Source organism: Centropristis striata, chromosome 6 (genome assembly GCF_030273125.1).
Source record: "Centropristis striata isolate RG_2023a ecotype Rhode Island chromosome 6, C.striata_1.0, whole genome shotgun sequence".
NCBI lineage: Eukaryota > Metazoa > Chordata > Actinopteri > Perciformes > Serranidae > Centropristis > Centropristis striata.
Genome location: NC_081522.1, coordinates 8,548,184 through 8,574,776, shown reverse-complemented (window position 1 = coordinate 8,574,776; position 26,593 = coordinate 8,548,184). Strand labels below are relative to the sequence as shown.

At 39.9% G+C, this 26,593-nt stretch overlaps 2 protein-coding genes across 3 annotated transcripts in view; one reads left to right on the top strand and one right to left on the bottom strand.

Annotated features, from left to right (window-relative positions):
* Window positions 1–15,620, bottom strand: part of LOC131973104 (cyclin-dependent kinase 17-like) — a 36,809-nt gene extending 21,189 nt beyond the window's left edge. The window contains exons 1-2 of the mRNA XM_059334955.1: window positions 15,336–15,620; window positions 3,009–3,157 (exon numbers count right to left, since the gene is read on the bottom strand). Coding sequence (XP_059190938.1) covers window positions 3,009–3,135 — 127 coding nt within the window. The 5' untranslated portion in view covers window positions 3,136–3,157; window positions 15,336–15,620. The remainder of the gene's footprint in view (window positions 1–3,008; window positions 3,158–15,335) is intronic.
* Window positions 15,621–19,273: 3,653 nt separating this feature from the next.
* Window positions 19,274–26,450, top strand: ucmab (upper zone of growth plate and cartilage matrix associated b). 2 transcript variants are annotated; one of them, XM_059335492.1, is made up of 5 exons: window positions 19,274–19,342; window positions 19,480–19,555; window positions 19,641–19,729; window positions 25,287–25,385; window positions 25,469–26,450. In XM_059335492.1, the coding sequence occupies exons 1-5, from the start codon at window positions 19,285–19,287 to the stop codon at window positions 25,564–25,566; spliced, it is 420 nt and encodes a 139-aa protein (XP_059191475.1). In that variant the 5' UTR covers window positions 19,274–19,284; the 3' UTR covers window positions 25,567–26,450. The 2 variants fall into 2 exon arrangements, with proteins under 2 accessions (XP_059191475.1, XP_059191477.1); XM_059335494.1 differs by having other exon boundaries at window positions 19,480–19,542; window positions 19,634–19,729; window positions 25,287–26,450.
* The last annotated feature ends 143 nt before the right edge of the window (window positions 26,451–26,593 follow it).

Here is a 26,593-nt window from a genome sequence, read left to right as displayed (position 1 = left end):
GACCTTATGCCACCTCTGCTTTATCTCTCTGCAGCTGCTGCTGCTACTGCTGCTGGCATTGGCCTCAGTTATAAGTGTTGCATAATCAGATCAGGACCAGAACGTTTTCCCCAATCACAGAGTTCAGATCTCATCTGGCTACTCCATTCTGTCTCCTCTCTAGCCTACTTACTGTTACACAGGCTAAAATCCCTCACACACACACACACACACACACACACACATATACACAGATGTATACAGACAAACACAACATGATTCTGTGTCCCCACTAAGCAAGCACAGAACACTCTGGCCAAACCTGGTGTTAATCACTATACAAAAAGCTCTTTACAAAGCCCAGTTAGTTCTCAGAGGGAGGCGGGGAGGAGGGGGGCGGACTTGGACGATCTGATTGATTGAAGAAGGGAAAAGACGACTCGTTTGGACAAAAGACGAGAGAGGAAAACTGAGGACAGGCCTGAAAGAGGCTCAGGGAGGTCTGGAGGGTAGGGGGTGGGGGGCTCTGGGTGGCCAAAAGAGAGGAAGAAGAGCTAAAAGATGCAAAAAAAATAAAAAAAGGGAAAACTGCATCAAGATGCCTGGCTGGTTTCACCAAGTCATCCAAGTTGCTGTGGCAATGTCATGGAAACTCTCGAATGTTTCCAGACCCTGAGCACCATGGCAACAATGTGGTAGCACACCGAGTCATGCTCCCTCTCCCCGTCGCTCCCGACACGTTTTGTGAATATCAACAGAGATAAGCCTCTGTGCCACTCTGCTTTTATTTTTGACGCCTTGAAGGCCACAACCTTCAGCAGCATCCAGATGAATTATGTAACCAACAACAGTATCAAAGGAACACAGTGTGTCTACAGGAAGATAAATAACTGGCACACAATATAGATAGATTTGTCAAGTTTTTTTCTGTAAAAGTCACATTAACTTTCTGAATAGTTATTTTCAAGCACTGGTGGGTAGTAATTAAGGCCCCATTTACACCTGGCATTAAATGTGTAGTACAATGTGTGGAGGGGCGTCCCGGTGTCTCACTGGTAGACACACACCACTAAGGCTGAGCCTCTTTCAGACTGCCGTTTCAAGCCATGATATTTACGATTCTGTGACGTTTTTGCTTGCAATCTGAATGCGCCAGAGGCATGATGCGGGGCCAAGCGATCCCAGCTCTACTACCATCTTCGGAGATAGTAAAAGAAGCGTTACTTTGGCGAGACTGTTTAAGGCGGGATCAATGTGAACCAGTGGAGCTTGCATGATAGAAAATACGTGAAATATGTTATTTGTGCGACCAACACGGGAAATAAGAGAGAAGGAGGAGTGTATCATCAGAAACAGGCCTCTCACTTGAGTCCAACAGTAGTCAACTCATGTTCAGCAAAATTCTACTTGAGTCACTATAACTACAAAGTAACAAAACATTTACTTAAGTACTGTTTGTTTACTCTACCCACCACTGATGTTAAGTGACTGGTACTTCAAGGACAGTAAGGTTTTGGTCATACCTAAAAGTTACTCCCAAAGTACATTTGAGTGACAAATATTTAATCATTGAGCTTAGAATTTTGTGGTAGAGCGTAATAAGTCCTTAAGCAGCAGCCCGTGTTTGATTCCAATCTTTGGCACTGTGCTGCATGTCGTTCTCTCTCTCACGCCCACTTTTCCTGTCTTTGGTTGGACTTTCTAATAACGTAAAAAGGTTAAAGAAAAGAATTTAAAAAATAAATTCGGTTGGGAGTATCACTAACCGAAAGCTGTAGCCAAAAGATTACTCTTTGTAGAACCCTGATTACATATTGAGCAGTTCAACTTCCAGATTCGGGGTCAGTGTTAGATAAAATTTGGATTTGGCTTTGGATAAAAGTGCTATAGAAATGCAGTCCATTAAAATTCTGCAACTAAACCATTCGAAACACGCACTTTATTACATAAACATGCTGGACAGTTAACACACAAGCCTGGTGTTTGAATAAATTCGAGTCATGGCAGTAATCTTGGATGCCAATGTTAAATGGTTATGGTGTCTCTTATTCACTAAGTGACTGAGTTAAAAAAGAATTCAACCACAGTAAAAGTCTTAAAATCAATAACTGATGCAGCCTGTCGAAACACTTTCCTTCTTCCTTCTTCTCTCACATCATCTTCCAACTCACTCCAACCAACGCTCCCTCTATGCAACCCATAAATAATATTTAAAAATAATATTGTCATGTTTAAATAAAGCAATTACACAACAGTTACATAACAAAGAACAATGCATGTAGTAGTGGATGGCATGCATACAATCTGTTATCCCTGTATATCCCATTTTTAATGCAATATCTACAAGTGTTGTTAATCTTCTGGAAACGTTAATTGAAAACCTCTTATGGATAAAAATTACATTCATGCAAAATTACATGAGTGCAAAAAATTATTTTAAAATCCAATATTGCCATAAAGTAGTCCTGCTCATTGATTTGCAACATAATAGCCTTATACAACCAGATATATCAAAGTGAAAGATACAACAACAGTTTAGCTAAATCTCCCAATAGCCATAACATAAAGAACCCTACAACACATTACATTATCCAAGAGATCCTTGTGTTGTGCGTGTTAAAGAACATAGAAAAAACTGTTATAAAACGTTTAAGAATGGAAAATACTTCTATTTCGTACTTTCAGTTTAGCATATGTGATTCGTTTCAGCTTTATAACCTATTGTGACTTGTAGCCTTTGGAGAAAGTATTTATTTGTGCTGTGTAATACAGAAATGTTCCTTATTTTTTTGTGATGAAAACCGTTTAACACAGTTAGTCAATGCCTTGATCCCCCAGCAGGAGGATTGTATTTGCACAACTGTCAATCAATGAAAATAAATGTTTTTGCACTGTTCCACTGTTTTTCCATGGCTTCCAAACTGGGGTCGGAACCGAACCGGGACTTTTGCGAGCCGTAATTCTGTAATCAGTGACTACACTTGCTTTGCAGCTTAAATCACACGCATCAAACCGCTTCTGAAACTCACCGCTGTCCTTCAGTCCGTTTTCCTCGATGGTCATCTGCTCTGCCAGCTCAGACAGCGACTCGTCGATGGTGTGGCTGCCTCGTAACGTCTGTGAGAGACGCCGCTTGAACCGCTTCATCTTCTCCATGGAGCTCTCGGGAAGGGGAGGCCTGAGGACGACAAATAACACAACACACATTTGAGCAAAGGTTGAAAACACGAACAACAAAGATTAGAATAGATACAGCTTGTTTTATTTACAGAATACTTTTTTACCACTCTATCTGGGAGCTGTAGTGTTGCCTTTATGTTTCACTGCCAAAATCTGTAATGTAAACTGCCTTTAACTCATAACAATACACCTCATCCGCTTGCAGCCTTGTTTCACAATCAAACTGAAATCAAAGACGTTGTTGGCTCATCAGGTATCTGACTGGGTAAAACAATGACACGAACGAATTAACACGATGACGTTAATTATGACTCAGCTCTCTTGGGCACATTACTTTACATTCCTCCCTCTGGGAAAACATGACAAGTTGGTGAGAGATTCTTACGGGTGAGTTTAGAGTACGCTCTCTGGCACACCGGATTGTAAAAGCAAATTCTAAACCAGGGGGATTTGCCATTGAATGGGGCAGGACGAGCCCGGGCGGCATCGAGTCCACATCACACATTCCAGCTGCATTTACTGTGTACATGAGAGTAACTCATTGTGAGAGGTAGAAACAGTATGTGTGTGAGAAAGAGAAAGAGAAAATCAGTGAGAAAGTAAGCGCCAGTAGAGGAAAAAAAAAAGTTAAAATCAAGACATCAAGATATTTGGGAATGTTTGGCAGGAGTTGATTAAAAGCAGCCTCTCCCAGTGACCTCAATGTAGAGATCATGACTCCACTACTACTGCAGATCTGGACAAGTGTCTGTCTGCGATGATGATGAGTAAAGCAAGACGAGAAAACACATGAGTAACAGCCCCTCGGGCTTGCTGCCTGTCAACTATTTCCCACCGACAGCCTTTTGTCTTCCAAATATCACTCATAACCTGATATCTGTCTAGAGATGAAACTACTTACTCACTCGGCAACAGGCCAATAATGAGAACATGGTAAAAGACGTTTCCTCATTTAAAGGATAGGCTCATTCTTAAAACAATATTCACATGGCTACTTGCACTGAAACCATTTGGGTCACCAATTTTTTCCAGTCTATACTGGCTGTTAAGGGATGTATGATTTCAATCTAAGTGATGGGGGACAAAATCCAAAGTCACCATTCTGGGTAAAAATACACTAAAAAGTCCACCAAAGGGAAATTTGGGGCTTAAGCAGTGACACAAAATTCCCTCTTTGTGCTTGTTGCTGTTTTGCAAGAACAAAAAAGGCAACCATTTTGACAACCACCCATTTGAATTGTGTAACTCAGACTGTTGAAGCCTAATTCTTTCTACTGCTTAAATATAAAATACATTTTTTCACAAAACAAGGACTTGGAATGGAATTGGGTAAGGATCTCTTATATTATTATATTTTGGCTACAGAATTGAATAAACTATGTAATATGTAAACCAAGCCCCTGACTCGCGACCAAATCTACTCTCATTTCTAAACTAGCTTTGTCTGCTTGGTGTTTCGCCTTGCTATATTTGCATCTAATCAGCGAGGTGCCTGCCATTTTCATAGCTTCCTCTTGAATTTGTCAATAAGTTCTGGCACCTTGTTACTACACGGCCATCACACCCAAAATGATGTGGCTGTTAGCTACACACCCAGTGCCCAAAGGCAAACACCTAAAAACTTCCCAAACACAGCAAAATTAAAAGAGAAAACACAGTAAGAGGGTCTCTGCAGATACAAACACCAATACACACTTGTGGGTCATAATAACATTTAGGGGGTTTATTTTAGTATAAGTCCATGCATTGTTAAGAAACTCCTACTCATTTTGCCATTTTATTGTGCAAAATGTTCTTCCATTAGCAATTCTAATCTAAAATGACATAAAATAGTAAAAACAAAGCCTTTAACTTCCCAGCCCCCAGGGTCCTGTCGTCCAAATGCTTATTTTTCCCCAACTAGCAGCTCACCACACAAACATATTCAATTCCCAGTGATGAATTAGAGAAAGGCAGCAAATCCTCACATATGAAAAGCTGTAAACAAAGAATGTTTGGCATTTGTGCTTGATAAAAGACTTAAACGATTAACAGATTTGTTGTTGATTATTTCAGTGGAGACTGGAAGAACTGGCAAATCAGCTTGACAAGAGAAAAGTCAGAATTAGATGACAAAAAGATGGTGACAGTGGCAGCCAATCAGTGAACAAAACTGCTTTTTCCCCAGACATGGCACCTTTCATTTCCCATTAACATCCCTTGAACATCTGCTAGTGAAGATACAGATGATTCAGCAGCTGCATGGCCTATTTCTCACCCCAGAAACTGTAAGTCTGCAGTTGCAGCAGCTGGTTTTAAAAGTTTGTACACTGAAGTTTTAAGAGGCAGAGAGCCTTCCCCCATTCCCTCCACACAGCGGACAGCAGCAACCGTCTGTATGAACTGGGCTGAAGGCCAAAGCAAACTGGGGCAGTGCAAAGATGAAATATCAAACTGTAGATTATGAGCATTTAAACTACACAAGGATACTTCATACATACACAGCTTGAGATAGCTGAAAAGTGTGAACTTTAACACCCAAAAATGATTTGGTCCTTTATTCTGAACTGGAACATCAAAACAGCACGCAAAGTTTCACTTGGCAAATCTACTGAATCATATCAAGGGATAGAGCGCTCTGCTCCACTACAGCCTTGTTTTTCAACCCAGACGAGTCAGAATATATATTGTAAAATAACTATCTCGTCTTGCCTTCATTTATACATACTGCCCTCATGTGCTCTTAGTCAAGCAACAATCAATCTAATTATCCCAGGAGCCGAGATGAGGCAGAGCATCAACTCGACTGTCATAACAGCTTCACATCGGTCCACAGTTCGTGACACATCAGCTCCAGTATGGGCAAGCAGCCTGTCTTCTTCAGAAAACAGCTCAGTGCTTTACCCCGCTGCAGCATTACACGTGTGTGCTACATAGAGAAAAGTACGCTCATTACACTGATGGAAAACTATTTATTCACCACTGTTGAAAGATGCCCGGAAGGAGAAAACTTCAGAGTTCAGTTTGCAGCAACAACAAGCAACACAACAGCAATGATTCACCACAAAATTAATCAGCACAGATTTGATAATCTATTCATCGTTTCTGTCATTTGATAAAAGCAGAAATGCCAATATTGCTTGTTACAGCACATTTAACACATGCAACAACCTCCGGGGCTTAGTCTTTGAACTTGACCCTTTCACTGTGTTTTCACTTCAAAGTTAACTAAAACATTTTGGTCATTTAAAGCATCTTGTTCAGTGTTTGGTTGGACTAAAAGACACTCCAAGGAGTGGGCTGTGCATTTAAAAGAACGACTGTCCCTTACTAACCATGCTTGCTAACTAGCATTAGCTGATGACGCAGCAGTATTTGGTTCCCAGTCCGACCAATGCATGTACTGGTTGCAAAAAACCAATATGGGGAACTCAAGGCTTCAAAACAAGAGTTGAAACGTTTTGGTCTTTTTCCATTGGGCTTTTGGAACTTAAAATGGATATTTTAAACTATTTTGTGGACTTTAAGAGTTACAGGAAAACTGAGAAAATAATGAACACAACTGTTAGATGTAGCCCTGATCTAGACAAACAAAATCACTATAATGTGTTTAGAATCATTGGGATAAGCTCAAATCAGGATTATCTGACTGGCCATTCACTGTTGAGTTTTGCAGTAAATCTCTTTTTTCAGTTTCCATTGTAATATCCAGAATCCCCTTTTAGTTTGTGACGGAGTTATGAGGGGACACGTTAACATCTCATAAATAACCGGGATATGACCTACAACCCAGCAGAGTCTGTAGATATAAATCACTTTCTGAGTGTTCAATGGAAAGTTAAATGCAGCAGTGGAGAGGAGGAGAAGAGGAGGAGGTGTGGGGGGGATCCATCTACTGTGCACCCATATCCACTGGCCCACGTTCCTGCTTTGGGATCGAGTGTGGAGCTTTGGACATGATCCCTGTTCCGAGCCTTATCCCTGCTCCCCTAAGTAGGCCGGTCTGAGGTCTGAGCTCCAGATCTGCTGGGAGGTGGCCAGGGAGGAAGAGAGAGGGGGGTAAATGTGGGGTGGAGCGGAGGGGTCCGAGTGCTGCGCTGATTCGGGATTTGTTACCACGGCAACCCAACTGCTTTTTCCATGTTGAAAATGCAGAGCACGGTCTGAGAATGCATGCATGCTGATTTTCCGTCTCCCTCCACCTCACACCCTATAGCAACTCCAACCCCCCCTCCACTCCACTCCTGCAGCTACTACGTCTGCAGTTTCATCCCCTAAACCCGCCATCAATACCCTCAATAACACAACTCCAGCCTCACAAACAAACAGTCTTCTCCCGCTGTATGCTAAATTGCATTTTCCACCTCTGTTTTCCTGACAGTACAGTCTGCAGGAGGTGCTGGGGTGGGGATGCAGAGGAAACAGCAGAGAGGAGGCGGGGTTGAAGCATTATAGATGCTGCAGTGGTGACAATAAGCATATGCTTCATATGGATTCTGTCCTTTTCCCGCTGCAGCCGCAAGCAACTGTGCTGATGATGAACAGAGGGCGACTAAAAGGGTACGAGTTCCTGCTGTGAGAAACCACCACCCCCCACGGCAGCTCTGTAATGCCAGAGTAGAGCTCCACAAGCCACCATCACTGCAGAGGTCTGTGCATTTGCCCCAGTTCTGTAAGTTGCACCAATCAAACCACAGCAACCATTACTGCCACAGGGTGCCTGCAGTCTGGGCCACCCACAGAAACAGGAAAAGCAAGGTCACAACCTCTCCGCGACCCCTTCTGGGTTCAGTAAACCACCTAACGTCACTGCCTACGGGAGAGCGGGGGTCCTAGAAAAGCGCCTGCGTCTCCTCCTCTGGCTGCCTCGCACACAGAAGACGACAGAGAACAAGCGTGACTGTTGGCATGATTCACGGGTGAGCTCAGCCTCGCTTTTCTAAAGAGCAGCCTTTTCTCATCCTGGCCAAGACAATGAGGACATGAGTGAAGGAGCTGGCTCCATTATGGAGGCCTTATATAAAGGCTGCATTGTGCACAGTGAAAAATGGGCTTTTTCAGGAGACACAGGAGGTAGTGGTGTGCTGCGTGGTGCTGAGCTGAGCATGAAAACTAGGCAGGCATGCTCTCCCCACACTGCAGCAGGTGAGGCTTCAATTCAACGCTAAGCTGTGAGCTTAACCAACGCTACACGAAGAGGTTTCGTCACATTTTCCTCTTTTCTTTGCTCTTTTCCATCTGCACTGACACTCTCTGCTGACACACTTGTCACACGTGTCACCTGCAGGGCTGAGCGGTGCTGACGGACGGCTCAGAGCTGATGTGTGTGCAAAATACAACAGACGTGTTGGCCAGAACCAGTGGCCGAAGGAGGACTCCAGGCCGGTGACGCACAGCCACAGATCTCACCGGCTATAAGATTCAACACTAGCTGATTAACGCTGCTGCTATGGTTACAGCAGCTTGAGTGACAGGCCTGCTCCTCTTTAAGCTTCCTCAGTGGCCCAATACTGCCCGCAGTCAGACAGGTTACTACTCTTCTTCAAAAGTCAAATTCAAGCATTTTCAGGGTACATTTTCAAGCTTTTCCAGCACCTTACAGCTGTGATAAATTATATATTTAGAGACAGTACAAAAAGTATACATTATTTATTATTTTCTTATCTTCATCACATTAAATAAGATATTTTTGTGCTTTAAACACCAAAAGTTACGTTAAACTAACAGTGCTCAATAGAGGGGTGACATGTTTCATAATGTATTGTTTATATGTAGACTTGGCATCCTGTTTAACCAGAATTTTAAGCCGTTTCTAGCAATTCATACAAAATCCAAGCCATGAAAGCCATTTTCCAACCATGAAAACACCACATTAAAATTCAAGTGTTTTCAAGAATTTCCAGCACCCACTTCAACTCCAATATTTCAGGTTCATAGCTGCTGGTTAATTGTTTGCTGAAGCATAATATAGTATACAGGAAGAACAGATTTTTACTGGAAAACAGCCTACAATGTCATAATCTGTGTTACAAAGGCTATTTGCAGAAAAAACACTGTCACTTTTACTCCAATATTATATATATATATATATATATATATATATATATATGCTCACTAGGCCTATCACAGTAACTTCTTTTGTTTGACGATATATTGTCCAGAAATAACTGCAACTATATAATAATGTTGTCATTTTTATGCCACGGATATAAGGATATAACTTCAATATTTCAAAAAACAGTGTACTTTTAACAATATCCATCCTAAATAAATACAAATAAATACATTAAATTAAACCACTGAATAAACTGGTCTCTTCTGACAAAAAATGCACTTCAATAAATATTGCACTTGGCCCCAGTCTTATAATGATAAAGAAAACCCTGGTGTTAATTATGGCATCATTTTGGCTAAAATGCTGGTGACATTCTTATGTAAACACAACCGGCAATATCATGGTCAGCAAAAATGATGCAGCTCATGTCCATATATGATGTAAGTCAATGTAATTATTGTGATATGTATTTACAATGTGGGTTTCTTCTGAGATTTGCTTTAAATATACAATTGTCCCCAGAATTATCTTCAATAAAAAGTTATTAGAAAATTTACTAAACTAAATTTGATTAATTTCCCTTCATAAATATGTCATGATAACCACAACTCTGAAATCAAATACACCATTCACAGAAAAGCGATACATCTTAAGCGCCACTTACAGTTCACATGATAACACAGTTTATGAATGGAGATGAAAAGGCCCGCATGAGTTGTGACAGATAAGCCTTGTGGACCCAGCTGAGATCGACGGATAGCGCCTGATATCATCTGGCAGACAGCAGACTTGTGTCACTCCACTGTAATACATCTTTCTTTTTTTTGTCCAATCTAATAATTTGAAATACAGCCAAGCTTATGGTTGGAATTTTGTGGGTAAAATGAAGATAAATTCAAAAATGCTTTGACTATAACCTGGAAGTTTTACAGCTACAATATTTTAGGTGTTAATTCTCTGAATAAATACATAGATATTGTGATAGTCTTCATCTATTCTAGATAAAAGGCAGCATGACTCCTGTTTGGCTCATTACGGAGATAATAGCCCAGGCGTGGACTCATCTGATCTGAGCGCAAGTCAAGTCACCTGGCGTCCGTTTGTGAGCGGAGCATTAGCATCAAAGAGAGCGACAATTAGCCTCCCCCTCCAGGCTCATCTGCGCTCATCGACGCACCAAGCAGCCTCAGCAGGTCCTGATATCCTTTCATGGCTGTTGAAAGGGAACAACAGTCCATGCTGCTATCTAACTAAGGGCAGACAGCAGGATGGGGTTATCAGAATATCAGTTTCCATATCAAACTGCAAACACAAACAGCTCTCAGCTGCCTTTGTAGTAATTTCAGCCCGCCTGCATGCCAGGCACAGTTGTTTTTTAGCACTTGAGGAAAACCCTGCTGAAAGGTTAAGGTGCTATCTGGTTTGTAACTTAGTTATTTTTTGTGCGTGTGTTAGGCCTCCATGAAACACAAGACCATTACCTCCGCCAGGGAGGTTAATATGTTATCAGTTCAGTTTTGTTTTTCAGTTTGTCAGCAGGATTATAGAGAACTCCTGGCATGGTTTTCATAAAACTTGATGGATGGGTGTAGCATTTGCCAAGGAAGAACCCATTACATTTTGGAACTGATCCAATCTTGAGCCAGATATAAAGTTATTGTTCACTTTAATTAACATTACAAAAAAGGACATGTCTTTGTTATCTCCAAATCTGCAGCAATCAAAATATATTGACACTTTATTTTACCAGGTGTTTATATGAATTTAGATTTCAGATTTTGATTATTTGGTGCTTTCTAATTTCCAGAGCAAGGGATAAAATTGTTACATTTCAGATATTCAAAGATTTTTGATTTGCATGAGTGATGGAAGAAACAGATTATGTAGTATATTCAAATTCAAGCATATTTCTAACTTTCAATACTTTGTATGAACCCTGTTTCCTTCCTCATTTATTTTTATGTTTCTTATATTATGGAGTTCCTTCTTGTTATGCACACAGATATATCCAGTTTATGATAATAGACAAAATTGTCACATTTGAGAAACACAAACCAGCAAATGTTTAGGATTTTAGCATGATGAATTATTAACTACTAAAACTATGTGATTCATTCTTTGTCCAATAAATATTTGATGGCTGTCTGTATTTGAATCAAAAGAAATTGTTGTGGAAAAACTTACACTTTCCATCATGCTCCTTTTTCATTCCCGCTGGTGAGAAAATCACTAAACTTTAATTTGGATGGAAAATTGATCATTTCATTAGAAAGGAACTTATTTTTAGCCATTGAACATTGGTCTACTTTCTCAATCCCCGATTAGAAAAAACCCACTGAGCCAAGGTAGAGTGGGCCTGCGGGTTTCCAAATTCAGCTAATTAAAAAACCAAACACATGGATTAAACATGGTCTTTTATTAAACCAGTGAGAACTTAATTATACACAGCACATCTCAAATATGTGAAGCTATGCTGGCTGCAATAACGTTGGTTTGGATGAAGTTGTGCGTGTGTGTGTCCAGTGTGTCCGCTTCCAAATAAAGACCAGACAAGTGTTCAGACAGCTCCCGCAAATCCTGCCAAGAGTGACGGGAAAAAGGCAATATTTGTCCCTCACCTGTTTCAGACATTAATACTTCGGATGACGGCCCAGATATGTGGTGTAAGGTATTACAGTATAACTCGATCAAACAGGTTCTCAGCCAGCTGACTCAGAGGCTGCAGTGGGGTCTTTACTACCACCAGACGCTTCCAAGATTCAGCCAGAGATAGGGAATCAGGGAGTGGAGGCGGCCAAACTTGCAAGCAGCAGCATTTGTCTTGTGGGGCAACTGCATGTGATGTGAGGGGCCTGAGCTGCATGCCGGAGCCAGAGTTCTTGTGTTAATGCAGCAAAGAAAAGAGGAAGAGTTTGTATTCATGGCTATCTATAGACAGGAGTGGTGCCTGTGACATAGCAGCTGCTCCCCGGGGAGCAGTGACACATTAACCTTCAGCCAGCTGTCTTGGCCTGCCGCTTAAACATGAGCTCACACACATACACACTCAGAGAACACACACTTTTACAAGGAATTAAAATTGCCAAAAAAATCTATGAAGTCTGGTTTTAAATAAGTCTGTATTATTGAATGTAGAGAATGAAACTCCGGGAAAAACACATCCATTAATATTTGTAGGCTCCAACACACACACGCCCATAGACATACTGGACCATCATCTGATCTGCACTGGGACTCGGGGGATCAGCACCGCGTGGCTACAGCTGTTTCACAGCGTGTCAGGTTACCCTGCCATCACCATCCCCAAGGCCTTCACCAAGGGAACGACCCCACGTCAAACCAACACACACGGGTACACTGTCCCCCCAACAGCTCCCTGCCCTCCTGCAGGTACCCGGCTCAACACGTCGTATTTTAAGCCCCCAAAAAAACAAAACACCACCTGAAGCTTCTGAATAACACACATCTTTCAAGGAAGTTCAGCAGCTTGTGGCTGTCAGACCAAAACCTGCTCACAGGAAATGACAGAAAGTGCTTTCTTTGACAGCTCTTTCATTCAGCAAAACAATAAAAACTGAAAAGACTGACAACAAGTAAGACCCTGAGTATGTGTTTTTGGTGCTGACCACAATGTTTCCATAGCACAATAACAAAAAAACTTTCACTGAATGACTCTTTGCTTAGTTTCTGATTTAAATCACATCATTTGATTGCATGTACATAAGCAAAGTGGTAAACAAATGTATAATATGTTTAAGTTTACTTAAAAAGTAGTGCTTAAGTATCTGTGCTGCTGAAACTATCAGCACGATCAAAAACAAAACCCAGCTGCAGTGGCAAAGTTTATTTAAATAGAAGGCAAGGTGATAATTCAATGTCAAATAAACGACCACCTCCATCCCATTAAATTTGTGCTGGTGCTGGTAGCCTTGGAACTCTTTGGCTGCGTTCAGATGAGATCTGGCAGTGCAGCGAATATGCAAGTCATTGCATTCATTTGAGTTTGGGTTGTGCGCTTGGGCTTCAGCTATTGGCGCACTAGGGAACGCTGGGGAATAATGTCACGAATGTGGCGGAAAAGTTGAAATAGGCTCAACTTTTGGAGAAACACAGCCTGATGTCAAACTGCAGCGGCCGTAGGTCTCATTAACAATAAGTGTGTGACAGACTACAGTGAACATCCATGCCTGTATCGCTGCCGTGAAAGGGGAACAAACAACGAACAACCGTAAAAGAAAGCTTAAAACACGAATGAGGGTAAAAAAGACCTTCACTAGCAAGTTTCCTGCAAAAAGCTCCAACACACAGTCCCTCTGTCTTTTCTTTGTCTAGCTGCTGTTTCATGAATGAAGCTGCCTTCAAATGCGGTTGGAAATGTCGGATTATTAACGATCTGATGGAAATATAAAATCTACTTGAGATGGCTTGGGGGTTTACAGTCATACACATCATACAAATGAGCCATTTAAGGGACATTCCCTCATCGCCACACAGCCCGATTTGGTGTGAATGCAGCCTAATCTGGTTGAAGGAGGAGGACCGCACACAGGCTTCATTTCATCTGTCTCTTTTCCCCCTTTTTATTTCAACAGCTTATTGCTGAATGAAAAGCCCAAAGTTTAGATGTGTGTCTTCATCAGGGGCAAAACGATATTTCACCGTCACCAACCATGAGCTCAATCAAATCATAATGCTAAATAATAACGCTAGCTAAAACAATTAGTCGATCGAAAATGTATCAAAAACTTTAAGATATATACAATATTTGTTAATTTTTTTCAGAATATTTTAGATGTTGGACTGTTGATAGGCCAAATCATAAAAGTGGAAGACATCAAAATGGGGTTTAGGAAATACTGATGGGCATTTCTCAGAATTTATATATATATATAACAAATCAGGAAGAAAAATTACTACTTGATTACTGAATTGGCAGGAAAATAATTGCCAGCTTTCAACAATTTTCATTAAAAAGGGCAGAAATTGCTATAAAAAAAAGACACTTGATAGCTTTAGGTTTTCACAAAACAAGACGTCTTGCACTTTAAGAAACTTGGATTGACAATTTTCATTATTTTCTGACATTTTATAGACAAAACTATTGATTGGTTAATCGAGAGAAAAAGAATGTGTTATGTTATTGGCTGATAGTTTCTGGGCAAGCTGTACTTAAAAACAAACAAAAGTATTTTATAAAGTATCTATTTCACACATGTGATGAGTTTGGTCCCATGTATAACTGTGGAACATAGTTACATAAAACAACATTTACCATCTCTGCCCTGAGTCAATAGACTTACAATAAGGCTGTTTAATACATGAGAACAATGACTGTGGTTTTCACACCAAATGAACTTCCTCACCAGTTTGCCATGAACATCCCTCCCCCTCTCCAGAACAATGATGTCTTCCTTTTGGACATCCTGCTACTTCACATCCATCTCACTCATCCACCCACACACATCCAGCTCAATGCCACACAGGTTAACTCATGAGTACAGGAATTCATTGAAAGCTGCCTCTTGTGGGGTGAGATTCCTAGAGGCTGCTTCTCAAAACTGTTTTCCCATGCAGGCTCCTATCTGCTGCTGCTCCTGGCCTTCCCACAAACAGCTGAGACGGCTTAAAGCTGCTAATACTGGCTGTGTGTGTGAGATCAGAGGCTGGTACAGTTTGCACGGTGCTTCCAAGTAGTTTGAGAGAGAAAAATGGAGCAGAAAGACAGGACATCTTTGAAATGTGGGTCAGTGAATGTTTTGAAGTAACTATGCAAGATGATACATGCAGAGCAGCCAGCAGAGCCCTCCCTCTTACAACCAGAGCTCACACAGTTTAGTGACAACTAAAGCGGCCGAGTGTTGTATTAAAGCTGACACAAATGACGTGAAGCACTCTGAACTTACTTTACCTGCCGCCTGTAGCTAACCTCACAGTTTGTTTAGCGGCCATTCACCGGTGAATGGGACCAGCTGAAAAGCTCTCACAACAAGCGGCTGCATTCACGCTGAAGTAAACACTGTTAAGCCCGTTTTGTGTCAACGAGAAACGGTGTGAACGTCTCCAGTCCCCCCGCGGCTCAAACCGGGGGTTCAGCCGTCGGTAAATTCACAGAAACTACACCGAAATTGTGAGTGGCTCTCACCAGAAACGATGAGCGTTGCTCCGACCGGAGTCCCCGACCTCGGAGCTTCTTCTCAGGCCGGATGCCGTCTTTCCCTCCGAGCGTGAAAAAAACAGCTTCTTCTTTGTGGTTTCGGTGTGGTGGTTGCTACTTTCTGGTCTTCAGTGTCGCTTATATCCGCGGGGTTGTAGCGTCCAGCAGCATGACTTGTGCTTTTTTTTAAAAGGCTTTAAAGTTTCACTCCCGGTGGAAAATAGGAAGCGCTGTTGTTGGGTTTTTCGACCATGGCAGTGTGAGAGACGATGGTGATTACTGGTTGATCTGAGTGTGTCCTCTGCCTGCCTGCCACCACACAGCCGTGTCATCAAAGTGCCAGCGGGGAAACAGCGACACCCCACTGTCGGTGCTGGGTACTGCAGGGGGAATGTCAGCGTGGCATCACAGCGGCCCCTAGTGGAGGAAATGCTGCACTCATTTGTTCAATACCGTCACCCTGTAAAAATAATCGCCTAACTCATTTTTTCAAGCTTTGCAGGAAACACAAAAAACTTCACTAAAAGTGTAACATATGACATTTATTGATCATTTCACTCAAAAAGGATGTAATAAAGGATGGCTATTTGGCATAGTAATAACACTGTGTGTAAATTATGTAACTTAAGAGAAATAAATGACTTTTGACAATGACAATTTTTTGAACATGCCTTTGTGACTTAAGCAAGATATGGTAAGACTTTATTTTGAAGGTGTCTACATAAGAGTCACACAAGCCTGTCAGAAACATGACATGACAAGTATCATGAGCATTAATGTTACTTCAAAGTGTCATTAGTGTTCATGACACATCCCATGACTCATGTCACTTTTATGTAGACGCCTTCAAAATAAAGTGTTATCATATCTTGCTTAAGTCAGAAAGGCATGTTCAAAAAATTGCTTAAGTCACATTTTATTTTGATTTAGGCATAATAAATCCGTCATTATCAGCCATTATCTTAAAGGGGTAAAATTACATGATCTGATCAACTGAGGATGTAAATGATTTTACCATAGGTGGGCGGCGTCATGAGGAGATGATGTAGGCAAAAAAAAAAACAATTTTGACAAAAAATGACTTATGCGATTATTTTAACAGTGTGATGATATTCAATACTTTAACCCTCTCATGGATGAATTATGATAAACTCAATCAGGATTTTTTTACTAAGTATTTTTATACATCATTAGGGATGTAAAACAAGGTTTGAAAAAAAAAAAAAAATTCTATCTTTATTCCATAAAGAAGTATTTTTTTGTCCACTCAAGTGTACTTCATGCGTTTTGCACTGTAAAACACATCAATGTAATAACATGGTAGTTATATGGGTATAGTTGTAATTTAGTTATACAGTTGTAATATGGTATTCTGTTGGAATGGTGGCTCCTCCACTACTCTGTAGGCCTCTCTATTTGAGCTCTATTGATAAATATAGTAGTTAACATAATCATAAAACTTTTTTTTTTCACTAGGCGTTTTTATTTATCTTATCTTATCTATCTAGGGATGTCATACTGTATTCTTGTTAAGTCTCTGAACTGAGCATATTCTCTCATAGTGTCTTATAGCATACATCATATTTCCTGTCAAATCATGCTTGTTGCTCATGTTTGAGACTATTTTCTATGATAGTTGCCGAAGCATCTGGGGCACAAAGCTGCAAGACACTGCACACAGATGTACTTGGTTCTTCGTGTGCATGCAGCATCTAGGGATCTGCTGGCACTTTTTGCTTCCTTGAGCTGGGGCCAGTGGTTTCTGGGGGCAAACCAGATCTAAGGGGAGGCCTTAGACACTGCTCTCTGTTTTGCCAGTGGTGGAGTGGCACTGGGTCTGCCTCTGGTGTGTATCTTCATGGATCCTGCATTGATGAGAGCACGAGCTCTACTACTACTTTTGAGCTCTACAAAATTTAAGGATATATAAAAAAATCTCATATTACATGATAAAAAACATAAAGAAGTTGATCTACAACCAAAACATTATAGAATATGAATTATTTTCAAGAACAACTTTGTTAGTAATTGACATTGCATTGAAGTTGAAATATAGCTATTGATGCATGATGTACAATTGAGTGGACAGACGATAAATCCGTATTTCCTCCAAATATAAAATCAAAACTTGGAAAATCTTAACACAATATGTCACCTTAGATGTTACTTGATGTAATTATATATTTTTTTAACCTGCAGTGGTATCTTTTTATAGAAGCTAGACACCGAAATAGCCGAGGTGTTTGGTCTTTCTCCCTGCCTGTCGGCCACCTTAGTTTCACTGACTACTTTTTCCCATTGCAATGATCAGCCAATAGGATTTTTTGTATGGGATGATGCATTAGCTTCCACTAGTGTGGACTATATGCAGCAGTGCCCAAAATTACAGGCATATATAGAGAAAAAGCACTTTTTAACAGCTGTACACTGTAGTGACCTCTATTCACGAAAGGGTTAATGCCATTTCGACATAGGGTTGGGTAAACTATTACAAGAGCCCCACTCACGTAAAGTGACCACATTAGGACATATAAATAAGTAATTCAAATTTCTCTTTCCATAGAGATGTTATAAGTGCCACACCAGTTTTTATGCACACTATAAAGTACAATACATCAGTGGTGGAATATAACTAAGTACATTTACTCAAGTACTGCACATAAGTAAGCAATCTTGAGGGATGTAGTAGTAAAGGTCATGCCCTACCTGGACCTACCTGAATAGTAAAATGCTGGTTATATAAAATGCATAAAAAATAATAATACAATTTGGAATATATTTATCAATCTGATTGGGTCATACTGCATAACAAATACTTTTACCTTTCATACTTTTATTTTGATGCTGATCATTTTGTACTTTTACTTAAGTAAGTGTAGTGGAGTAATTCTGCAGTGTGGTACTAGTACTTTTACTCATTAGGGGATCTGATACATACATAGTACACTAATACATAGTGTATATTCAGTACATATTAATGTGTTGAGAAATCATTTTTTGAAGTTTTGGATGACGAATCCAAAATCTCATCACTTCCTTGGACACTGTCTTGTCATCCAACCAAATCCTATTAAAATCTGTTTTTGACACAACAGCAAAACGAGACACAGAAAAAACAAACTGTAACTTCCCCTTGAATTCCAAACTCACAGACTAGTTTAATTTAATGTCCTGATTCTTCAAATATGATCCTCCCTCTTCCTTCATGCTTCCCCCTCTTACCTGGACAAACATTTTTTTTATGAAACCCTTCCTCCAATTTCCTCTCTTCCACTTCCCTGAGCAACAATCCCTCCACCTTGTATTGCCCCACAAAACAATTTAAACATTCAGTCTTTTCTGGGGCACAGCCAGAATTCAGGTGGGAGAAAAAAACTATAGCAAACAGAAGGCTGCATACTTTCCGGCTGAACTTTATGCAGGAGAGAGAGTGAGTGAGCTTGTTGAGGGGCCTCTGCATCTGCAAACGAGACATTTGGCAAGAAAAACCCTGGACCTCAGTTTGTTTTCAGTCACTTTTCCAGAAACGTCACTGATTATGTTGTCCATCATCTGTTTTTTTTTCTTAAAAGTGTGGGTATTCACCAGGCAAGTGGTGCATATTCAGTCTATAGTATCATTTCTAAGTGATTTTCTCTTCTATAACTAAAGAAACAGGCTCCCACAGGCCCATAACACCCACATAATAAGTGGTTCAAGCAGCACAATAGGTATATCAAGTCAGAATTAAATCTTCAGCTCCTTCTTGTCACCTGGAAACCCTCCCTGCTGTTTGTTGCATTCAGCCTCTTATCAGATCTGCACCCCTCCCTCCCTCTCCTATGACAAGCAGTCAATATCCCTCCAGGCTCCCACCCCACCTCTCACATACTCACCTCTCCCTCCTGGTCTCCCACATTACTCAAATCTCCCAACACACCCAGACACAGAGCTGAAGATGTCCTGGACATATGCAAGCCTCCTGGCTCTCCTCGCTGTGCTCCTGGCACTTTCCTGTGAGTCTATTTTAGGGAAATGTCTTTGAAGAGTGATTCTAGCTGTTTGTGTTTTTTGTATTTCATGCAGGGGTAAGCACGGGAGCCTAGAGTCTGTGTTTTAATTTAGAGCCTTCATGTTTTGTCCTCTGACCCAGTGTCTCCAGAGGCCGACTCTGCAGCTGTGCCCAGCAGCACAGGCCGTGATAAAACTCCAAAAGGTGAGGAGCTGCATCAGCTGAATCTCTACATCCCCCTCTCTCTTTATCCCTTTATGTTGTGAGCTGAACCTCCACCTGCCCCCCACTGCAGGTCCGCTGAAGAAGATCTTCATGAAGGAGGAAGATGCCTTAAACTTCTTCAGAAGACGCAACAGACGGGGAGCAAAATCTCAGGATGAGATTAATGGTGAGTTTGTTTGCGGCAGTTTGAACTGAAGTCAGGTCAGCCGAGGTGTGTTTGTAGTTATTATACACAGTGGTGGAAGAAGTATTAAGACCCCCTAATTAAGTAAAAGTATTTATACCACACTGCAGAATTACTCCACGACAAGTAAAAGTCCTGCATTCAAAACCTTACTTAGATAAAAGAACAAAAGTATCAGCATCAAGATGTACTTAAAGTATGTTTTATATATTCCAAATATATTATTGGATTATAATTATTGATGCATTTATGTAAGCAGCCTTTTACTGTTGTCAAGGTAGGGCTCATTTTAACTGCTTAATATATTGTTATTTGGTTTAATCTATAATTATTATTTTAGATTGATCATGTTTTTATGTTAAATCTTAACCTGAAACGTAACTAAAGCTGTCAGCTAAATGCAGTGGAGTAAAAAAAAAATACAATATCTGCCTCTAAAATGTAGTGGAGTAGAAGTATTACGTTTCATAAGTGTAAATACTAGAGTGAAGTACACATACCTCGAAATTGTATTTAAGTACAGTACTTGTAGAAATGTACGTTATACAAAACATTATTGCAACAGAAGTGCCCTCAATCTAAATTCTTTACTGTAATGCTACGATGAGTCATGATGTTTCATTACAAAACCATCTGCCCTTAGACAATATTTCCTTTTAATTTTCAGCATTCAATGTTTTTTTTTTAAATAAGAGCCATTCTGAACACTGCTGATCACATGCATTCATTTAATGTGTTTATTAGTGATTTATTATTAATTTGAGTGAACAACATTGTGTGGGATAATTTGAATTTCTCATAGTCAAGAGTTTTTGTTACTACATATTAGGGCCATTCTGATACACCTATGTTGACGATAAACATGATGTTTAAAAATTAAGTGAAATTGAAATACAGTGAAAAGCTGATATTGTGACAGCCCTAATGCATATGTCACAATTGTAAACTCCTGCTAAAGAATTCAATCCTGTGAAGGTTTACATACTGGAGGAATTTCCTTGAAATTTGTGTAATTACTGTTCCCCAAAATAAGACAGGACAAGGCAGACGCTGCGTGAGCATGAACAATATTACTTATTATTCAAGAAAAGTTAATTTGATCATTTTTTATTGAATTTGTATTTATAAGAAATCCCCTTGCACATTTGGGCTTTGAAAAAGCATAAATCTGCACAAAGAATCAATATCCCCGAAACAAAGCATTGTTCAAGTATTATTGAAATAATACTTATTTTTGTCCCCATCCTGAGCATTAAACAGGCCCTGTGGAAACAATTGACATTGTACAGAACCACACTGACTTTTTTCATTCTTTTGTTTTGAGAAAATGTAATTTTTGGCAAATTGATGATGAAAATACTCTAGAAACTGGATGTTTTGTACTTTGAATGGACCCCTGGCCTTCAATTACAAAAGATCAATCAAAAACACACATACTAACCAGGAACCAGGAGATGCAAAACAGCAACAAAGACACACAAATTGGCCACAAAAGACACAAAACAGCTACAAAGAGGGGCAAAACAACCACACAGAGACAGTAAACAACCACAGGGAGATATGAATGACCACAAAAAGATGCTAAACTGCTACAGTCTTAAATCTGTGTGCCTTGCTCCTGTGTAGGAGAGGTGGTGGGGCCTTTTGCCTCTCTGTGCCCAGGGGTCCATTATCTCATAACACGCCCATGACTGACAGCCAGCAGCTGTTAACTGCTGAGTGAACCTGGCCTGACCAGAGATACTGCAGCTCTGCCTCCTCTGCTGCAGCAGGAGCCACAGGGCAGCATGGAGCTCACACACACACACACACACACACACACACACACACACACACACCACACACACACCACACACACACACACACACACACACACACACAGAAACTGACCGGCTACTTCATTAGGCACAGCAGTATAATGTAATTCAACAGCTCTGCCATTAGTTTTACAGTTACAAAGATTGTAGTTTTTCAGGTTTCGTTGCCTGTCAGAATGTTAATGTTAATGTTAATAATTCTACTGTTTGTTTATTATTGAGGTCACAGTGGGTGGTGCTGGTTTAGGGAGTGCATTATATTATTGACAGGTGTTTCTAATATACCGTTGGTTGCAGAAGGAATCAGAAGTACACAAGAAAACTTTAATCACAGGAAGAGATGCAATCTTTTTGTTCGTTTTGAGCATGTCGTGTTGTGCAGTGGGCTGCCAAAGCTGAAATCTTTATTTTTATACATATACGTTACACTATTTTTTAGTACATTCACATATACATTTTTTAAACTTGCCTGTTGCGGGTGACAAGTTGTTATAATATCGAGAAAGTCGTTGAATATTCTCCTTAAAAGTGTTGTGAAAATTCACATACTGCACAATATTTGACTTTCCCAAGTGATTTAACACTACTGGTTATGTGCAGTTCTGCCAACAGGAAGGTGAGAGCACACACTGCACACACTGAGACCGCTGCTCTGAACTGAAGTTGTGTAACATGCCGTGGGTCTGTGCCTGCGTGTGTGTAACAACAAGACACTTTGTGCAGTTAAAAGCAGGCATAAAGTGAACACAAAGCCGTAAACACAGTAAAAAGACTGAGATGGACTGAGAGTGAGTGGGTGAGCGTTTGGGAGCTGAATGTGGAATGTGCCGACACACAGGCAGAAAGGGGTCAGAGAGAAATCAAGTTTAAAAAGTGAGACAAATAAATTGTGCTCACTTTGAAGAGCCTCTCCTGCTGCATAATGACATAAAAGCACAACATCTCGCTCACAGGCAGATGAAATTTTCAAAGAAAAATATTTGATACATGTATTTAATGTTTCTGTAGGTGGATAACGGGAATTTGAAGCAAAATATTGACATCAAAAGGTAGACATCAGACTCTAAATGCTGCTATTTGACTGTTAGTGGGAGTTGGTGAGCCATAAGAAGCAGGTCTGCTGCGCTGAAGAAAATGCTGGATGATTAACACCGCTGTGCAGAAAGAGTGGGCAGTTTCACTCAGATGCTTTTAACTGCCAGTCACAAATACTGATCTGCAGTTCATCTGTTAATCTTATAAACATTAAACTCTGTAATGTAAAACTAATGGACTTGAATTCCCAGACTGAGTTCCAGCTCTCACTGCACGCACAGACTCGTGCAGGGAATCCAAAAGGTCGAAGGTCATGACCTGACTTTGGAAAGGTTAGCATGGCTATCCCAAACCTTTCTTATCTCAGCTAATGGCTCTTTCTAATGTTACTGCAGTCAGTGAGTGAGTTTCACTGACACATGACAGATGAGTATGTTATAGACGGGGCAGCAGCAAAACGTATTTTAGCCACCTGAAAGAAGGCAGAAAAAGAGTAAAGGTCAATATCAGTTTAAGAATACAACCCTTACTGACGGGGAACTGAAGCCATTATTAATGCTCTCTTCAAAGCCAGCAGACTCCTTTGAAAAAAAACCCAGTAATTTTACCTCGCAGAACACCTGGGTAGTTACTTTGTTTGTGCTTTTGTGTGATTTTGGTGTTTTAGATTGCTTTCACAACCCAAAATTTTGTCAGTTTCAATAAACTTTTGGGCTGTTAAATCCTTGTTATGGTTTGTTTGGTCACTTGTGATTACTCCAATCGTACTCTTGTTCGGACCAAAAACAACCAGTCTGAGACGAGTTTTTGCCCTTGCGAGAGGAGGTTTCGGTCTGTTTCCAAACGAACCCTAGTGCAGTTCGATTGCAATGTGAATGTTATCTGACCTAATTACAGGAAATTAACCAGAACGCAGTGGATTGTGGGTTACCTGCGCGGCATTTTATGATATGTACACAGAGCGACAGATGTAACATAACTTGGAGAGGACTGACTTGAAGTCCGATGTCTGCTGACAAAAACAATTAAGTTTATAAAATCATCCAAGATCAACAGTCAAGGACTCGTGCGCATGATAGATCAGTGCAAAGTCAAGGTAAAAAAAAAACATTTCAGGGTGCATTTGGCTTCATGTGGCTTTGTTTATTTTCATGTTTACATTTTCCACCGCCAACTTTACAACCAATAAGAAATAATACTGCAAGTCCATATCCAGCCCTTCGCCTTCCTACACACCCCTCCACAAATTATTTTTTTATTTTTTATTTGGTCTGCTTAAATGTATGCACTGTGAAAGCAAATCAGACTAAATACAAAACGAACCAAAAATATAAATTTCCCTCTGATTCAGATACACTGAAGTCATACAATAACACAAACCAATTGAGGCGACGGTATACGTCTTCAGTTCCCCCTGACTTCCTCCCATCCATAAACTTCTTCATATGTCTAATCCTTCTGGTCAGAGGTCACATGTAGCCCCCTCCTCTGTATCTATATTAGTACCAACCTGGAGCCGGATCCAAAATGGAACCCGTCCCCCAAAAAACACTAAAGAGACTAAAGTTGCACTCAGTTTGTCAGACATCAGACTGTTTGTGACTTTTCTAAAAGATCAGACTTGATAAAATGTGAACCCTGTCTGTTATGTTGTTGCTTTCTACCCACATACATATTTCTGGATGCAGTAAGAAGGGTGAGCCGTTACTCATTAGACTTTTTTCAGTCACTTGGGGGTCCAGGTCTTTGTGAATCACAGCTTCACCACAAATACCAGCTTTATGAAGTTCACAAAAAAGAAGCTTTTGTCCAGACACTGATTCACTTCTGTGGTATTTTCTGAGGTTGTATTTCTGTGATGTTTAACAGTCATTGTGTTGAGTGTGTGTGTGTGTCTAAACTTGTAGGTTGGATGCAGTTTATTTCTACACTGAAACCATATTAATGGTTTTCTGTGATTCGTGTGTTTGGGTTTGCAAATTACCTGCAGGGCCACATTTTGAATCGTTTTGAATGGAAACTGAATTGAATATTTTGATGTACTTAAAGCAACTACAATGAACTTTCACTTTGTGTTGATTTTGGCAGCCACTTTGAACAGAAGTGGCATGTTTTTATTCTGAAAGTGAGTCAAAGAAAGATCTCATAAATATTACCATAAGTTTTAAGTTTTACGACAGTAAAATGAAAAACCTAACGTTATTCCATAGTGTTTTTTTGTATATCAGCATGATTTTTTGTACATTTTTTTAAAGATGTTTTCAATGAAAATACATATGTAGGAAAATCCAAGGCAATATTAGTAATAATGAGACAATAAGAATTATTGAAAAAGAAATAGATAAAAATAATCTAAAAACGGTGTTATTATTATTAGTGTTAAAAGGAAATGCAAAAATAAATGAATACAAATGTAAACAAATCTATGGTAAATTAAAGGGACAATAAGAATTCTTATTATCATTATTTATTTATTTATTTTTGTACAGCTGATGCATACCAACTCATGGTGGCTCTGTGTATTTCAAAATACTTTAGTCAGTAACTTTGTTTTTACCGGCTCCTTTATGTAAGGTTTATATGTCTGATGTTCTGTTTGCTTCAGGTGTTATTATGATGATAAATTCCTGAATCTGAGATGTTTACCATTTCACACTCCTCCTCATCCTCCCCCTCTGTGCTTACAGTTGAGCAGAGGCTGAGTCTGGCTGCAGATGAACGGAAGCGAGAGTTTCACGAGGAGAAGAGGAACGAGTTTGAGAGCTACGCTGAAGAGGAGCATGATGGTATATCTGATGTAGCTGAGAGCGACGAGTTCATTCACTCGACCAGCTCATTCATCCACTAAAAATTCTCATAATCTTCCCAGAGCAAAACGAGAGGAGCAGAGAGAGCACGGAGCAGTGGAGGGAGTTTCACTATGACGGCATGCATCCTCCTCATGAGTACAACCGTCAGTCCATCTGAGAGCGGAGGGCAGTGAAAGAGGAGAGAGGAGAAGGTTAAAGAAACATCTTTATAATGTACAATGTGGTCTTTCTCATCTGGCCTTGGCAGTTATATAGCAGAGATTCAGCTACAGGAAGAGAATTTTCTTCTTTTTTTCCCTTTGTGCTGTGGGCATTGGCTTTTACTTTCTCCTTGGTTGGGAATGTACTGCTGTATAAGTAAAAGTAATAATAATAATAATAATAATGATAATAATAATAATAATTGCATCCTGTAGAAAGGTAAGGGAGTGCCTTTCCCTTTGCCACAAACTGGGTTTACACATTTAATGTAATTAAAACCCACCGTTGTGTTTTAGCTACAGACTAAACAAGTACAGCTGCATAAAATAGAAGATTTTACCTTTCAAACAAAGCATCATATATTCATTTAGGCTTTACAGTTTTTCTGTTACAAACTTTGACTCAAAACTTTGTTTTTAATCTAATCCTGACCATTCCCCTTTTATGAGGTTAATGTTCAAACTTTTTTATTGTAAATACACAATTTAAATTCTGAATTTGATGCATTATTTATCTACGTTTTACACAGCGTCCCAACTTCTTTGGAATCGGGGTTGTATTTTATTTTATTTTTTTAACCATTAAGGAGGGCCTGGGTTAAATAGATGTGCAATGATTTTATGCTACATTACCAGAAGAGGAATATAAGTGGATTAAAACTGTATTTACTCATGTATACTATATTTACCAGATGTATTCTGCATTTACTTTATATTTACTCACTTTTGATTAAATTAGTTAAATCTAACATAGTTGTTCAAAATCTGTCTTTTTTTCTGTAAGAAATGTGAAACTAACCAGATATTTACTTCCTCTCAAAAAAGCAACAACTCATGCAAACATGCCTCTTTTTTGTTTAATACATGAAACTCCAAAACACATTTTTTTTTGCAACAATATGTAATACATGCAAACTGAGGGGCTTCATATTTTTGCTTTTGGTTGATTGTTTTTGTGGGGGGAAATAATAAAAAGGAAGACAA

What these genes read in the sequence shown, in the direction of transcription:
- ucmab (XM_059335492.1), top strand. Translation starts at nt 19,285, where the DNA reads ATGTCCTGGACATATGCAAGCCTCCTGGCTCTCCTCGCTGTGCTCCTG. An exon ending in TGTGCTCCTGGCACTTTCCT is followed by an intron (nt 19,343 to 19,479) that starts GTGAGTCTATTT and finishes CCTCTGACCCAG; the next exon opens with TGTCTCCAGAGGCCGACTCT. An exon ending in ATCTCAGGATGAGATTAATG is followed by an intron (nt 19,730 to 25,286) that starts GTGAGTTTGTTT and finishes CTGTGCTTACAG; the next exon opens with TTGAGCAGAGGCTGAGTCTG.